Consider the following 17,844-nt stretch of genomic DNA (forward strand, 5'->3'; position numbering starts at 1 on the left):
GGAGCTCACCCACCAAGAGATCAGCATCCCCACGTGCTCAGGACATGTTTCTATCTTCCTCAGACTGAGTAAACTCTGCACTCACATCAAAAAATGTATAAACTGTTTTCTAAACTTCTTAGAAAAACCTATGTATCTTGCTGTAGCCACGTAAAACTGCAATATGGCATGCATAGATTTAGTCACAGTCTATCTATCTGGTGTATTCAGCTGCAGACTGTGAACACTCAATGCATTTCCTTCTCTGCTAGATACATTAGTAAAAGTCACATCAAAAAAGGTTACTGGCCAGTAACTTTAATGGCTTAAATAAGTGTTTCTCTATCAAAGAGGGAGCGGAGTGGCTGCCTGTACACGCCAAAGAAGAATTTAAATGTCCTGGACAGCTATTAGAGGAAACATGCAACATGGCGACCGCATGTGTGAGATTTTTGCTCCACATGTGATCCAAATGCAAGGTTAAAAATAGCATGAGCGAATTCGTGGAACGGTTTTAATATGGGAAGAAGCCACTTTTTGACACCACTGCTGCTCATTTCTTTTAACACATGAAGCCCACGACACGGCTAGCAGAGTCACTGGCGAGAACAAGCCAACTGAAACGTTACCCAGTCATATACCAAAGCATTTATTAGCATGGCACAGTGGTAATGTTGAATATTTACTTTGTTTTGTGTGAAACTGATCACAGCCTCCTTCAACAGAGAACATGTTCACAGAGCTACAGTATATACTTCAGGTAAACACTCAAACATCCTCTCAGAAGGAATTAATGGATATTTGTGTGGGCTTTTTTTTTCTTTTTTTTTCCTCTGCGCTCGACACATAATGGTGCATCCAATTGAGAAGGACATTATGGAAATCTGTGTGAAAGCATAACATTCAGACTCTAGTTAGCATGATTTACATTCTCTTTGAAGCTTAAAGAATCGGACCTAAAAGGCATCCATAGGAAAACCACTTATTCCATACCGCGCAGCGTCAGAGCATTCTGATGAAGGGCTCATATACAACCTACACAGTCCTAATGAGATGTGACTGGACCTCTGCTCTCTGAGCAAGAAAGACAGACTTAAAAGCTGAGGAATCACATCTGAATGATTGTGATATGATTCTGTTTGTCAAATCTTTGCATATTTGGCAAAGTAAGCCCAGGGAAGATTACTTATGCAAACTAGACTTGTCTGCTTTTTAAACTGACCCGATATTCCAATTAAACAGAGTGTTTTTGAATGATTTTTGAATGTGACTGAATTACAGCGATTGGCAGCAATCATGGTTTATGTCACCATTTTAATTCTTTTTTAATAAGACGGCTGAAATTGAAATACTAACAAAAAAGACTCTATGACAGGTGACACACTGCAGAGACATGGCTCCTTGTAAGGGAGAGTTGCTGAAGATATCTACAATCTACATGCATCTAGTGTTAACACTTTAGTACTAAAATATTCAGTGTTAATTATGTTATTTATACTCTAATAATAAAGACAATATATTTAATGTTTGGACTTATCAGCTTCATTGATTTTTGTAAATATCTGCTTATTCTGAATTTGATGCAGCAGCACATTTTAAACAAGTTGGGACAGGAGCAACAACAGACTGGGAAAGTTGTGGAACGCTCCAAAAACACCTGTTTGGATCATTCCACAGGTAAACAGGTGAATTGGTAACAGGTGATAGTATCATGATTGGGTATGAAAGGAGCATCCTGGAAAGGCTCAGTGGTTCACAGGCGAGGATGGAGCGAGGTTCACCACTTTGTGATCACATGATTGGATAAAGGATGTTACTACACGGGCTCAGGAACACTTCATCATTAATCATTAATAATGCCGGACGCATTGAAGGTTTGCCTGCTGCAGACGACTATGTACAGTGTTGGGAGTTACTGTGGTCAGATGTGGCCTACAAGCATGTACTTCCCAATCACCTGAGCTCATTATCTATCCTCTTCCCTCTCTTGTTTCTCTCTGCAGCCCTCCAACCATCCTCTTCCCCTCCACCTGCTATCTTGATGATATAGTCCTGTACTTCTGAGAGTGGCTGGTGAGCAATCCCCAAGGGAGTCAATGACTCTCAACTCCATCTCCGTCTGACAGATACTTTCACCTTCAAGGTCTTACCATCGTGCCTCTGTTTGAACACAGAACAACAGGCGGGGCTGAAAGCACCGTGAAGGTCAAACAGACCAACATGCCACAGAGGAGCAGAACATGTGGCGATGTCTTCATTATCATGGCGATGCCCTTCGTCTGACCAAACAAAAATCGTTGTGCTGCGCAAGAGAGCAGGAGGTTTGAACAAGGATGCTGTTCAAATGTTCAATACGCTGGACATTTCAATAGTCCAGATAACAGTGTTGTGGAAGCTTTGAGATTGGGTGGTTTGCTGAATAACTCCAGGGAAAATCAGTTTGATAGGACTCGACCGATACATGCAGAAATCCCGCTTTGCATGCATGTCATTTCCTTGACACATGCAATTAAGGACTATCTATGTGGGCAGATAACAAACCTAAACCCATCGCCCTGGCCTCACCTCGAGAGCCGTGCTCCGAGATACCGGCCCATCACGCTGAACAAATAACAATCCCTTCTCCGACAGGCTCGTGCAGTCCACCATTTGCTGCAATGCAGAGGCGAGAGGAGCGCTACGGGACTTGTCTTATCCTTTCAAAGATGATCACTCCTCTCACCTTCAGGAAGACGTCAACACCGTCCACAGCAAGGACGGCTGCTTAACGCTGACCCTTTGAGTGTGGCCGTGTGCATTTTTAAGGAGGATTCAGCCGAGTATGAAACATGTAAGGCTTATGATATTCTGTAATTGGATTTCCAAGAAAGCTGGTGACAAAGTCCCTCACACACCACTAATCCTCCCAATCAGCACTGCGGGCCTGGAGCGTGCTCTTCTTTGCGGATGAATACGGGGGAAAGAAAGAGAGCGGAGCGTGAAGCAGGGGGATCGCCGATGAAGAGGGGCGCGGATCGCGTCGGGGCAGATGGCCGCTAAAAGCACGCCGACGCCTCCTAACGCACGCGGTCTAATCGCCGTCTCTGTGCCGGGAGGGAGACAAGCTAGAGGAGGCAGAGCGTCCGGGACAGCTGCGAGGAGGAACGAGGGAGACAGAGTTCAACGTGTCAGACCACAACAGCAAACACTCAAACTGTTGCTGTCAGAAGTGGTCCGGGGTTCTGCCTTCACAACAAACAAGGAAGATTAGCTTTGCTGAATCAGAGGAAACAGTTCACTTTAGGACTCCCCGACAGACGCCTTTAAGAAAGAAAGACACAAGGAAAAAACTCTCAGCCATATCAAAGAGATTAAAATAATATTTTAAGAAGATGCCTCCACACTATTCGACCTGATGACAGGAGAGCCGGGCTCGCCTGAGGAAAGATTTGCGGTGATATTTGAGGTATAGAGCGCCGCACCCAACTGACTTGTTTTGAATCCAATTCTGCACAGCAGGGGAAAATACCTGGCAGAGGAAAGCCAGAGCAAAGTTTCTGGATCTCTGGCAGCCACATATATTTTTCCATCAATGTCAAAGCACCAGTTTGTTTGTCCTGCCCTCCTGTAATCAATTCTATCTGTTCTTCAGTGGCGCTTGCTTAACTAGCTTCTGTTTGTCATCTTCGCTTTTTCCTCAGCTCCGAGACAGGACGGCAATGAGTCTTGAAATTTCCATATTCCAGTTAGAGTGCAAACCGTCTGAGTTTAATGCTTCCTGACTTGTTGTTTCTGTCCTTTAGGGATATTTCTGATCTGAGTGGCTTAGTTGCAAAGTCAAGAGTGCGCACACAGGGCCACCAAGAGGGGATGACTATCTCCCACTCTCACGAGGTCCACTTCCTGCACATGTAAACTAAGCCTTTGCCCCCGGTGTCACTAATCAAATTACATGTCACAATTCATATCCTATGGCGATGAAACAAAGCGAGCCGAGCCGTTCAGGGATTTGCATTGTGAAGCTTGATTACAGGGCTGAATTTTAAAACAGCACCTCTCCAGGACCAGCCTCTCCCGGCTCTGCACCTTTCTCCGAGGAATAATGGAATAAGTGAATGAGGACGGGAGCTGGGACCAGTTGTTTAACCTTGAAGACATCACGTAAAGAATTCCCTCTCCTTTTCAGCCTTAATCCAGACCTGGTTAAGTATGTAGAGTCCAGTGCCACTTTTCATCTTATTAGTGCCCTTGCTGAGACGGTGCTCCATGCCTGAATTATAATGCTGGAGGTAGAAGGGACAGAGAGATGGAAAACAGAGGGCGACGACAGTGAGTGAGCTGTAATCCTATATATGCCAGTTCCCCAGCATGCAAAGCCTTGAATATGCCTCACTCACCTTCCTTTTCTAAAGCAAATTTCCCCATAAAAACCAATAAAGATTTTCAGCAAGGGGCTTCACTTTAGAGCCATTTCATATAGAGAGGCGAGAGCAAGAAGGTTTTTCGCATTAGATGAAAAGATGTGCTCTGTTTTATTCTCAGTGGACCTTTCATTGTCTGGATATGTGCTGGGCACTAACACCAATGAGAAAAATCTCAGTCTAATTTGCTGGCAGTCTGATATCTTGTCTGATATGGTCACTGTGCCACCATGTAGTCAAGCCAGAATGACTCCCATGTTCAGAGATATCAGAGATATCAGTCTTATGACAGCGTGATTAAGACACACTCCAACGGTAGTCTGATCAGCAAAAGCAAAACCCTGCAAAGCAAATCAACCTTTAAGCTAAATAGATCAATTTGCAAGCGAATAATGATTTAGAATTTGAAGGTCAGTGGACATAAATTACAAAAAGGCATATTTTCTCGCTATCCCGTGATGATATCAAGGCGATAGAAATTGTTTTTGTATTATTCATTATTCACTCATATTACGTGTTTTGCATAGCTTCAGCCAGATGTTTCTGCAGCTGCCCCAACATGACGGAGGTGAACAGAATCCTGTTCGCGGAGCTCACAGCACTAACATCACACATTTACAATGTCACCATTACTCGGATAACAGAGGCCATTTTAACATTGAACAGTCTTGAAACTCCTTTTAGCCAAAGAAATAGCCTCTAAAAAATAGTTACTATGGTAACTATTTTTAATTATTACAATTAGTAATTGTAAAGATCTCGGAACACAGTAGCAAGCACAGGCACAAACAGCATAAACCGATCAATGACAACAACGCAGTTTTGCAAGATTAGAGCAACTTTATGAGGAGGTAAACCAGAAGTGAGTGCACCCCTAATGACTGTAAGAATCCTTTATTATACAGGAAATCATGACTCAACGCCAAAGTTGTAATAAACTGTGGTTTTCCTTTAACAGCACGTTTTCTGGGTTATCCAGAGTAAAAGGATCACTTCTGCCAAAGGGAATGATGCTGTATTCACCGCCGCTGCATTGTCTCAATGAATATGTCAACTCCTGGGTTAATAAAAGCAATGCTAGATGCCACCGGTGGCGAGTGAGGCAGGTAAACCAACACTTTTCAATTGTCCTTTCAGTTTGTGCTCGTCACGTTCTGTGGTGGGTCGTGTGAATAACGCTGCTGCTGCACAACTTCTACAGCAGGAGGCTGATCATGCAACAAGAGTCTTCATTATACCTAAATATTTCATTCAGTTACAGGGCATCCTAGGGCTAAAAAGCTTTACTCCGAGACAAACCCCTGAAATTGGGAGTGAAATGTTCACCGACTTCTCGCAAACTTCGGCCACTTGAGAGCAAATTCCAAACTTAAGCTTCTTTATGCATAAAAGGCCCAAAGTCTATCCCCTTACAGCTTAGGGATGGGCCTACAGTGGCAGCGGCAGCAGCAGCAGCACTACAATGGGCAGGAGGAAAACACATTGTGCAAAGTGCTGAGAAGAAGGCAAGGGAACTGAGAGTTCTCTGTGCCCTCCATACGTTTAAGAAAGGTATGTTATTTAGTCTTACTGCCCATTTGCACCAGAGAGAGCAGGGCTTCCACTGTTTGCACATACTGTACTGTACGTTCCTTTATGGTCAGTTAATTTCAAAGTGGACATCAGGCTGCTTTGGCCACCGTCCACTTCACAGCCATCGCTTCAGTTCATCTACTCACACATCATCAGACAGCACAGTGTGGACATCTAGCTTGCTTCAGTTCATAGAAATATTATTATTATCATAGTATAGAAGGCAGGAACATGCAGAGATAAAGGAAGCCACATCCACATCACACACACGGGCATACACAAACACAGCGGTTGGTCACTTCATCTCTCCATCTTCAGTACTGCGCCTCTCTCCTGCACTAGTCCCTTCTCTCATAAACATAGCTAAGCCACTGAACTCTCCCAAGTCCTTTTTCATCATAGTCTAGCACCGTCAGGGCTGCAAAGGGCAGCGGCATCTGAGAGAAGCTTCCCATTGAGGCCTTTGGAATGGATTCACTCCAAACGGCCTTTTCATTCTGCAGCTGCGATGGATTAGCTCTGTCACGGGTCCAGATGAGGTCTGCCTTCCTGATCTGCACGCCATGCCGGGCAAAATAAAGCCACAGCAGCGAGATAAAAGAAGGAAGGAAAAATAAAATTAAGGGACAGGAATCGCGCCGCCGGCGACCCAATGGTCGATGATAGAACACTTCAATATTTCATCACAGAGTCATGCATGGACACACAAACACGGACAGCGGCCTGGGAGCAACCGCCCACAGGTTTTATGTAGCCATGTGTGAAATGGCAAGAGCCACACAACAGCACTCTGCGAATTAACCATTGGAGGGAGAAACAGAGGAGGGTCATGGTTGAGCGGGCACATCATGTTCACTTAATTCTCACTCGTGGGGATAGTGAGCACCAGGGACAGGAGAGCTGCGGTAAGGTGCATGTAAAGTAAGACAACACCACCGAGTCACAATGAGATGTTTCTCTCCTTCACACCTACAGAAACATCCACTTAATTTAAGTTGGACAAACTGACGACGGCAGCCGCTTTCCCCGACGACCCACCTCGGAGCTTGACAGTCGCCCGCGACCGAATTATTCCAAGCATATTATTCGTGGCCATTTACGCCATTCGTGCAGATTTGATTAAACTCGCGCGTTCAACGTGAATCAGTGAACAATCAGAACTGTATTGGCGCTCGTTGCGGAGACAACACAAAGTGATTTGAGTGGCTTGGGTCGGCTCCTCGGGCGCCGCCAGAAGATATTTCTGTTTCAGTGTCATCAACAGTTTATTACGGCACATCAGCAGATCCTGCTCTGACATTGCTGAGGTCTTCAATCTACAACTGCAATCACAGTTTCAGTAATTGTCTATAAATCCACCCGGTCTCCAGGGGTGTTGGCCTGCATTATGTCTTTCATTACATAAGACATTTTTAATATTAAACGCAGAGGCTATTCATGGCACGGCATGTCTTATTTGCATCTCTGTATCACTGCAAGGAATATGCTAATATCATTTTTTCCCCCCTCTCCTTCAGCCTGTATGCTAGAGTGCCCGTACACTAGTTTCACAAGGTTATGATGCTTCAGTGGCCCGGCGACTGTGAACTGTCACAAGCAATCAGTTATGATGGAGCCCTTGTTTCTGCACAGACATGCAGCTTTGGCAGGGCTCTGCTAGCGACTGCCTCTTTTGAAACAGGCCAGAAACGTGCGGATCAATCTGCTCAGTCGGCAGACGGAGAGCTGGATGCTGGAAGCCTCGACGCACTGTGATCCAATGTTTACTAGTTGGGAGAGCGCTTCGTGACACTCCCTGTTGATGTTTTGTATTCATCACCACACCGCCCTGATGTCCTCCTCATTTTTGACTGTCTTTTGCTCAGAAGCTATACTCCGCCACGCACACACAGAGGGAAGCCAAAACAATAAACAGCCGATGACGGCGTCCAAGTGGACCGAGAAGATTAGACAGAACATAGGTGCCAATTAATGCTTTTCTCCAGGCTCCTCAGAAATAATAAAAGGCCCAAAAGTGTTTCCTTTCATAAGCTGTCTGACCTTGGTTAGGACAATGCAGTCAGCAGCTCCTGAGGAAGACTACAGAGTTCCCTCTTTCTCTTTTGGACCCAGTGAAGCCAGGCCAATGCAGCAACTTCCGATGAGGCTCGATGCGGATGTGCTATTCCAGCTCAAGGAGAGGATTACTGATTCAGTGATTATGGGTATTGTAGGGGAGTCTAGTGAATGGCCAATAGCTAGCTGAGTGTGACTGCAACGGCTGCAGGAACATAGCTGTAATGGGCTTTGTGGGAGAGATTAAATATATATAAAGAGAGCGAGAGATAGAAATGAGAAAGACAGAGAGGGGGAGTAAAAGCAAAAAAATGCTGACTGCAATGTCAGAGATCTTTACAAGTGACAAGTTTTGAAAATGCTCTTCCTTTCGCCTCCCTCACCGACTCTGGCTCTGCCTTTTCACGACCTGGCGCGTGAGGGTAAATGACATTTTTTAAATGAAAAATAATCTCTGCCACAAATGATGAATCCCATTCTCCTTGAGAGGTTTTGCCCATTGAGAAAACAAAATGGAAAGCAGCCATCTCATGGAGCCGAGCGGCTGGCAGACATATCCCCGATGCACCTGAGATGAATAGTTCACAGCAGAAGCCGCCCCCCTGTTCATTTTACTTAAAATGCACCCCATGTACATCCTTTTTCTATCATAAACAGTTTTTCCTCACACAGAGCACAGTGACGAATTCTTGCAATGCATCACTAAGATTTTGTGCGTCCTGCTCCTGTGTGGTCCCTCTCAGGGTTTATCGCTGGCTTTTTATATGGTCAGCCAGCTCCTCTTGTTCATCACAGCGCAGCGCTGATACCATCTTCAATAACAGAACACAGACTTAGCCTGTCATTGTTGACTTATAGTTCAGAAACCGCCCTATTATTTGAGCAGTGGCGAACAGATGTGCGGAGCACAGATGTCATGTTGCATCATGTCTGCTGGCGGAAACGGGGGCTTGATCCACGCCGTTCATTCATGGCTTTGCCATAAAGCTCCCATATGGGTCACTGTTGCACAAATTATTCTTAAACATGTTTTTCACTGGTTGCTTAACAGTCGCATCAGGGTTTTTTATTGCTCGGCCGTGATGTCAATTGTTTTAATAGTTGTGGAAATTAGTGTCAACAAAATCTAAAGTGTTAAAGCTTTATGAGCAGTCCTGTGTGTTCCAGTCTGGCAGAACTACTGCAGCATGTATTATATAAAAAAAAAGCATCAGTTATCTTGTTAACACAGTACAATGCATACTAAGTCTATAACGGCGGGTGTGTCAAATACTGACACTTTGTCAAGTCCCTCAACGTCTCATACAGACGTGCAAGCTACATGAGTGAACTTGCGTAACGCACTTAACCAACTTCACGTACGTAAATGTACTCATTTCAACCCAAACCATGATCTGTTCCTAAACCTAACCATGTATTTAAGGGCCTAAACCGGACCAAACTATGACCGTTTCACAACATGAAAGTGTTAGAAAGGCTTCGTGTTCGGCATCTCATACAGACACTAATGGGCACGTTGAGGGGCGTGACAAACACGTCAGTATTTGATGACCTGGGAATGAGAACGCCAGGGCAGTCGGTCCATAATCATTTCACCTTAATCCCTCTTCTCACTTGCAATTTATCACATCCCCGGAAAATCGGGCAGATAGAAATAAAGGAAATCAATAGGAAATTCAAAGACTTCAGAATCCCCACAGTAGGTCTGAACACACCACGAAAGACTGATAACTGTCAGGGCTGCAGAAATCTTTGAAAAGCACCAACATAAATCCATGTTGCGGTTTACTGACCGTCCAAATCCACAATGTGTCTCTATCCTATGTGCTTTTTATTTTCCATAGCTGCTGAGATGGCCAAAAGCCCAGTGTTTGTGAAAGATATATGGAGATTTGAAGCTACCACAGCAGCGAGGGAGGAAAGCTGTTGTTTTATCAAACAACATCTGCCAGCGTCATTGATTCCAAGACAAATAACACTCCGACAGCAACACTTCTCCTCAGGTTGGGTTTAAGAGGATCTTTTGATATTCTGATTAAAAATTCATTGTGTTGGATCTGCCTTAGAGTGTGTTCTATGTTTCCTACTCTGAATCTCATTACAGCTTCAGCTGTGCGCCTGACTTTAGAATAAATAAATAAATAAATAATAAAAGCACAGCAGAGGGCATCTCATGGCCAGAAAATTAGGTCAAAATAATGTTCCCTTTGGAGGTTTGGCTTTTGTAATTTTTCCAACCTTTTATGCATTTGCTGTGTGGAAAAAGCTTTAACCTCACGTGACCACAACAAACTGTAGCGAGGATCGTGCCAGCAGGACTTCAAGAAAATCACAGAAAATGTTGGTATTAGTATTTCATCAGTGTTAAATCTCAGCGAGGCGAGCAGTGTTTTGCTCTAAATGTAGGAGCAATTACTCTAACACTTGTGATAACAATTAATATTAGTTTTATGGAAATGAATTCAGTAGAAGTGTCCCTGAAGAAACAATGATGATAACTCTGCCAGACATTTTTAAGCTTAAATCAGATCATAACACGTGACTGTATTCAGCAAAAACTCCACCCTTTCCCTGCCTCGTCCTTTTCTATCTGAGCTATGCTGCCAGTCAACCCCCTCTGCTCCCCTCTCACAGGCCTTGCAGTTCCCAGAGCGTGCAACCTCCTCCAGGCTTGGTGCTGTACCGCTCATCTGACCGAGGCCCTCGCCGTGCCTCAGAGACCGCGCCTGGCCTGCTGACCCTAACCTAACCCTAACCCTAACCCGTTACAGTACGGTGGCTCATGATTCTCTTAGAGGCTTTTGCGCAGTCACGGTGCTTATCAAATACGCTCGATGCTCACTTATTCTTTCCGTTTGACATGGATCCTACCCGGCGTATATTTTAAAAATGGTGCTTTCAAAAACTGTGTCAGCTGGTTGCACAAACAGACACGGGGTGAGCCGGCAATATCTTTTACCGTGACCTTTACTTTAGACGGGAGATGAAGTGCGTCGTGGGACTTTTCGTACAAAGCGGCGAGATTCAGTCAGTGACAAATGTGAGGAGGGGGACAGGATGTGTCTGTCTGTGCATGTGTGACTGCATATGCCTGCAGTGTCTGTCTGTGTGTGTGTGTGTGTGTGTGTGTGTGTGTGTGTGTGTGTGTATGTGTGACTCTGTGCATATGTGCACACACACGCATGCATATGCACATGCCATAAACAAACCTCCATCTGTGCCTCCAACACAGCTGGACAGCGATGGCATGTCCCGGCACAACCCCCATAGCCCGGAGACGTCTCTCACTCACACACAGTCACACATTTATCGCTCTGTATATAAGAAAGATCACAAACATTCTTTAATCAAATTCTTCTTCCTCTCACTTTCTCTTACTGCAGTCTTTGTGTACTCCCACCACTCACTCCCCCCGTCCCTCCCCGCCTCTCTCCCAGCTTCCCCTGCCATGTTTCCCCGGTCACACCTTTCAAGCTGAGTTACAGCCTGCGAGAAGAAGAAGTGTGGCACTACTACAATCACCTGAGGAGCTTCTCTCGACCGTAGCCCGTCTGCAAAAACATGTCTGCCTTGTCGCTTTGTTTACCGTCCTCTCACACACCACCACCACCAACAATAACAGCCCCAAAAGCTATACTCAACAATACACACTAAGATTTGGTAAGGGTCCTTTCGTCTGTGCTTCACAACATATGCCATTTGCCACATGTGCTCAGTCACAGTGTAGGCCGCCGGTATAAAGAGATTGTTGGTGTTTCTGGGCAACATGTGCAGAGCTAGCGCTCTCTGGGTGGGCGTAAAGGTCAGTGAAGATGTTTCTAAGGATTTGCTGTGTCTAGACAAAAATGACGATGTTATTCAGTGTTTATGGTAATCCCAATCAATGATGCCGACTTCCCACATCCATGGAAATACAAGCGTCTGCTGCTGCTCTCTTCCCTACTTCTACATGAAATGCCATGAGTCTTAATGAGCTCTGCACACTTCCTGATCATGATACTGTACCCGGGACGACGCGGCTCACACATTATCGCCGTAGTTCGCCCTGCAGCCAGTGGGATCCAGCATCCAGTCAGAACGCAGCACACAATTACGTGCCATCATTTTTCTGCACGCCACCTCACACTGACAGCACAGCAGCGTGAACCTCAAGCATCACGCGAGTCAACTTCTATTCAGCTGAAGCAGCGTTAAGTGAATAGTTTGGACATTTTGGTAAATGTACTGCTTCATTTTCTTGCCCAGAGTTAGATGAGAAGATTAATATGACTCTGATGGCTGCGCAGTAGATATGAATCTACAGCCAACCGCCTGTTAGCTTAGCTTAGCACAAAGACTTGGAGTAAGGGGAAACAGCTAGCCTGGCTATGTCCACAACCATGCACCAAAGCTCAAGATTACATTTTGTTTGTTTAATGCATATAGAAACCAAAGTTAAGTAGTGAGCTTAAGAGGTGCTGGCAGACAGATTTTGCTGCATTTCCAGCTACCAGGCTAGCTGTTTCCCCCTGTTCCCAGTCTTTGTGCTAGGCTAGGCTGACCAGATGCTTGCTGCAGCCTCATATTTATCATGCAGGCATGGGAGTGGTATTCATTTTCTCATCTAACGCTTGGCAAGAAAGCAAATATGCATATATCTCAAAATGGCAAGCTATTCCTTTAATCTCATCTTCTTTCCATTTCCAGTAAGACACCTTACAATCACTCTGCTTTTCTTTCTTGCCCCCCCTTTTTCTTGCCTTTGGAGCGCACTCACAGCGACTTGTTTTATCCTTTGTTTTTTGTTTTTTTCCCCACACTATTGGAACAAAACTGTTTCTTCTACCGCGGTGAGAGAAAACAGTGCAGCCAAAGAAGCATCTGCTACTGCCAGGGTTTAAGGACCTGGAGGATTCAATAAAAGAGGGTTAGGCACATGTAAAAAGGCTGGCAGAGGGGACACAGACCATTAGCTTAATGACAGAATGAGGAATGAGAAATACGGAGATGAGATTCAAAAGCCAAGCATTGCAAAATTTGCCTTTAACAGGAATCAAGGCGAGTAATCTAATAAATAGCGTGGCAAGGAGAGGCGTGGGAGCGGGGGCTGATGTTTTTGTCGCCACAGGTAAAGGAAGGAGAAGAAGGGTAAACAGGAGAGAAAAGGATGGCGGTGTCATTAAGTTGGCTAGCCGTGACCATCAGGAACATTAATGCTGTCTGCAATGCTTTCTTTAAGCGGGTACCCTTTGCTTTGAACTACTCCTTCTTCTCTGCGAGCATACCTGACTCCGAGCTCCCACTGCGATTATGGACCCTGCACTGGTAATTACACATTTCACAATTTCTGATGTCACTTCAAAGCAACAACAGTCTTGCCACCAAAGCACACACCATGCCTCTGCAGTACAAAGCCAAGCCTTAAGGATTACTGAAGCCACACTTTGTTTTGCTAGCGGTCACTAATTCAATTAATAGAATAAGGCTTTAAACTGACTTGAAAGAAATTGTTCTGACACAAGACGGTGCCTTCATCATAGCAAAGGATTTCCATATTCTGTTTCTGAAAAGCAAAATAAACTCCTTGCAAGTTTAACCTGAATTACTGTATGCAGGTTCTCTTGTTCCTCGGCCTCTATTAATCTTAAAGGATGTACAGGAAATGAGGGGGAGTGATGTACATGATGAGTCAGAGTAGAGGGCTCTGGCAGTATGTGTCCCAGAGTAAAGGGAGAACGCACACTAAAGCAAAACGTCAGCTTCAAGAAAAGAGGAGTCCGAGCGAGAGAAAAAAAAACAAAAAAAACAAATGCTGTCATTTCAATGACTCTGCAAGGCCCGAGGCAGCCAGATCTCATCTTGATCAAAGCAATGAAGCTTGCCTCAAAATAGATTTACTCCCCAAACTCACATAAACGCCACTTTTGTGCAATCTCACTTTGCCAGATCATAAAATAGATGTGTGTTAGTGCTGACAAAGGTCTGAGTCACCCACACGGGGCTATTGATGACAGAGGAAATTTGAATGTCCACTAAATAATTGTGACAGCTTGCAGAACAAACAACAGCGCTGACAAATCCGAAACTCAGAACACAGGAGGTCTTCACTCACCAGAGGCAAAGCCTCAAAGGCCTGGAAGTCAGCAGATAAGTGATATTTAATAACCCTCGTCTCTTCTACATTGGTAGAGACAATCCGAGGTGCTTGTGGACTGTTGTGAGCTCAGCGTGAGCTGTCTGCGGTTGGCGAGCTCAGCTTGACGAGAGTCTCAGGGCACTACCTTTAAAACGGTCTCAGATCATGCATTACACAAACCAGGTCCGAAAGAAACCTGCATCTCAGGCTGTTTTAAGGGCAGGTTTTACAATGACATGGAGGACTCTCAGTGTGCTAAGTACATGACTTCTGCCGTTATAATGTTGCAGGCTACACACTCAGCACAGAGGAGGGAGTTCTAGCCGAGCAGGTTATTAATGTGCACATCAAAGCAAAAGTGATGCTCTCACCAAACATCCTAACGACATTTGACAATCGTGTTTCTGCATCACTGAACAATCAATGTCTTTTAAGCACTGGTTGCTTTGCATCATTAAAAGCTCCCAGTTTTCTTGCAAGTGAAGTTCGAGGCGGTCCTGAGACAGTGCTCTTGATGGAGATGCTAAGACGTGGCAGCAAGAAACAAGAAACGGGGCCACTGCTCCCACAGGATCCCCTTCCTCTCACTAAAGCTCTGTCTGCCCCCGAATTTAATTAGATTCTGATATCAAGCCTTTTTCTCCTATGCCTCCCTTCCTCTTCAACACGCGTGAAATTGCATGGCACTATCTATTATTTATTCACTCTCATTTGCTTATTGTTTCTTATGGATGCCTTCGTTAGGGCACTTGCAGTTCTGCAGCCTGTGATACGACGCTCTTCTTCATCTCCCTTACTGCTCAGACCCACCTCCTCTGCAGGTCTGAGCCCAACTCATTTGCTGGCGTTGGTTGGGGAGCTATGGATTTTTTTTTTTTCCCCCTTTCACCCAATGACAGCACGGTGAGGTGCTATGAGGGCTGGGTGCTAATGAGCTGACTCTGCAATGCTGGGGGAGATGCTCTGTAACACAGGGGGGAGTCAGAGGATGGAGCAGGCGGGGAGGCTCTGGCACAAGGAGAGTCAGAGGGGCCATTATGAGCGTGCCACACAGGGGTTAGAGGGACTCCACCGCACCAGTCAGACAGAGCCGTGTGTCTCCAAAGTCGGCCATTCAGCCAAACTGAACCCATCATTTAACATGACATCACAAAACGCCATTCTCCACTTCACATACAACATTCCTCAGCTGTTTTGTCCGCTCTTTTTCTGACGATTTCAAGAAACTGTAGCCAAGGGGGTTTTAAGAAAACAGAGATTATTTGACGGATCGGCCACTGTACCAGCTGCACAATGGGATGGACAATAACCACATAACAGGACCCATGGAGATGCATGCCAAAAAAAAAAAAATAGTTCAAGCATTTCATATTATAGTTACCAATTTCTGTCCTTGGATAGAGAATCATTTATGTGACGCAACCTGAAAGACGTCTAACAGTCAAGTTTTAAAATCCACTGCTTTCATCCAGGTTTCCTTCATTATACAACACATTAACTCCTCGCGCAGCGACTCCCTGACACTGGGTATGTGTCACTGGCTGTGTTTTCTTCTCAAGGCCAGCATGTACACAGCATGTTGCCAGAGGAACTTGCTTCACAGTGCGCAATTCATGTATTTGTACAACATCACCTCTGTAAAATTCAAGACGGACACAAACGCTGCAAATGTGGCAGCAGTGTGGAGGTTTCTAACCATAGCTACTGTTTGTAAAATGCTATTATTTGTAATAATAATAATAATAATAATAATAACAACAATAATAATGAGAACATTTTGTTAAATAGGGTGTATGCATTCCCAAGAAAAACAAGAAGGATCAAAATGGGAAGAACACAGTGAGCATTTGCAAAATCTGTATTTGTACATGTTCCTATAATTCCCATTGACACGTTGTGAGGCAGGGTGAAGTGACATGAAGTTGGCCGCTTCGCCCGGATTGAGATGTAGCCTCCACAGGCTCCACACCGCACGAGCTGGACATAAATTATTCTGCTCGCTCTGCGTGGACAGCAGCAGCGGTGTGGACCGTGGACATGGCTGGAAATAGAAGCACACTTACACGCATGGGTGACCGAAAAGCTGTTGGACGACTCGAGGTTGTCGACGTTGTAGTTGAGGTGGAAAGGCTTTTCAGTGGTGTTTTGGTTGGTGTTGTAGAGTTGGACAGCGAACCTGAACGCGCTGTGCTCCTGCACCGTGGAACGCATGAACAGTCCCCCTTAAAGAGATGAAAACCACAGATCAGACAACGCTCTCCTTTTTTATTAGTCTCGGGTCAGCTTTGGACCTCATCATGCTCAGTGAGGAGGAACTCCGTCCGCCCCATCGGAACATAAAGCGGGCTGATCGTTATTTCAAAGAACTACCATGCATTTCTGACCAGAGCGCCTGTGTGCAACTCTTCAGGTCGAGCTGGGGGGAACTGACCGTCTCCCGTCTTCTTTATCATGCACTCCACTTATCTTCAGCCCCTGATTACAATGACACAGTCAACACCACATGCAGCTTTCATCTACGTAGTTTTTCCAGCAGCTTTAAGCGTGCAGCAGCTGTAAAATCAAGTTAGTCTCTATCATTGCGCAGAGCTCCGGCGCTCCGCGCGGATCAGCCTGGTTTTAAAAACTGCAACCGTGCGCCTGATCCAGCCGGAGGAAGCCTCAATCTGCAGCCTCTTCACACGGCAGAACACTTACCGATATTAATCTGATTAGGAAATCCTGCGAAGGATCTGTCAAAGAGCCACAGTAGGAGCAAAACCACGCGTTGTGCCATTTTCTCCGACCTGTCTGTTCAACTCCTCAAAAGGCTGCGTCTAAGCAAATTCATATGTTCTGGATGGAAGCCGGGCGCGATGGAAATCCAGCGGAAAGAAAAGATGATGGTCGCTCACAGTGCGCCAATTAGGTTCATTGAGGTGCAGCCCAGCTGCAGAGCAACTAAGAGAGAGAGAGGGAGAGAGAGAGAGAGAGAGAGGGAGGGAGGAGGGAGGGTTATGCTGGTGGGGAGGAGGTGGGGTGGAGGGGACGGAGGAGCTGATCTGAACTCCGATTGGACCCGTCGCGGCGGGCCAATGTTGGTCAAACTTGATCTGACGTTAAATTAAAAAGCCTCAGCCCGCTAGATTACGACGGCCTGAAATAAGGGCAGCACTTGTCAATATTAGCCTTCTGTTGGCCGAATCGATAGAAACGCTGCAATCTCAGGTGACCAATGGCTGTGAACAGCGCGGCCACCTCCAGGACGCGCGCGCAGAGGCGGCAGAGCACGAGGCGAGCACGAGATTCTCCACGCTGTCTGAAAAGTTTGCGTCCATGTTGTCCAGGGACTGCGTGGCTGAGAGCATGCTGGCCTGTTTAAGGTTAGAAGCAGTGAGTGATTGCAAGATGAAACACACACACACACACACACACACACACACACACACAGCTTAGATGAGGGTGGAGGACTGAAGGGGACACAGAGCCAGCAGCACTGTCTATGGTCCTGAAAGCGGTCATGAAAAGGCTGAAAGTGACTGAACTAGACCGGCCCGGTTTATTTACCTCACCACAAATCACACACACATAAAAGGAGAAGCCATCCTTTGCAGGCTTGACCATAATCAACCGACTGAGGGCGGTGAGTAAAACCTGCATCCCCTTTTATTTACTTCAACTTTTACATTGTCTCCAATGAAACATCTCTCATTCCTGTGATTCTGCCTAAGAGAGAACAATTAA

At 45.5% G+C, this 17,844-nt stretch overlaps 1 protein-coding gene across 1 annotated transcript in view; it reads right to left on the reverse strand.

Annotated features, from left to right (window-relative positions):
• The window catches only part of LOC121611580 (glutamate receptor 3), a 79,253-nt gene extending 62,356 nt beyond the window's left edge, over positions 1-16,897 (reverse strand). Inside the window, exons 1-2 of the mRNA XM_041944202.1 lie at positions 16,819-16,897; positions 16,185-16,343 (exon numbers count right to left, since the gene is read on the reverse strand). Coding sequence (XP_041800136.1) covers positions 16,185-16,343; positions 16,819-16,897 — 238 coding nt within the window. The remainder of the gene's footprint in view (positions 1-16,184; positions 16,344-16,818) is intronic.
• Positions 16,898-17,844: the final 947 nt, after the last annotated feature.

The sequence above is a fragment of the Chelmon rostratus genome, chromosome 9 (genome assembly GCF_017976325.1).
Source record: "Chelmon rostratus isolate fCheRos1 chromosome 9, fCheRos1.pri, whole genome shotgun sequence".
Taxonomy (NCBI): domain Eukaryota; kingdom Metazoa; phylum Chordata; class Actinopteri; order Chaetodontiformes; family Chaetodontidae; genus Chelmon; species Chelmon rostratus.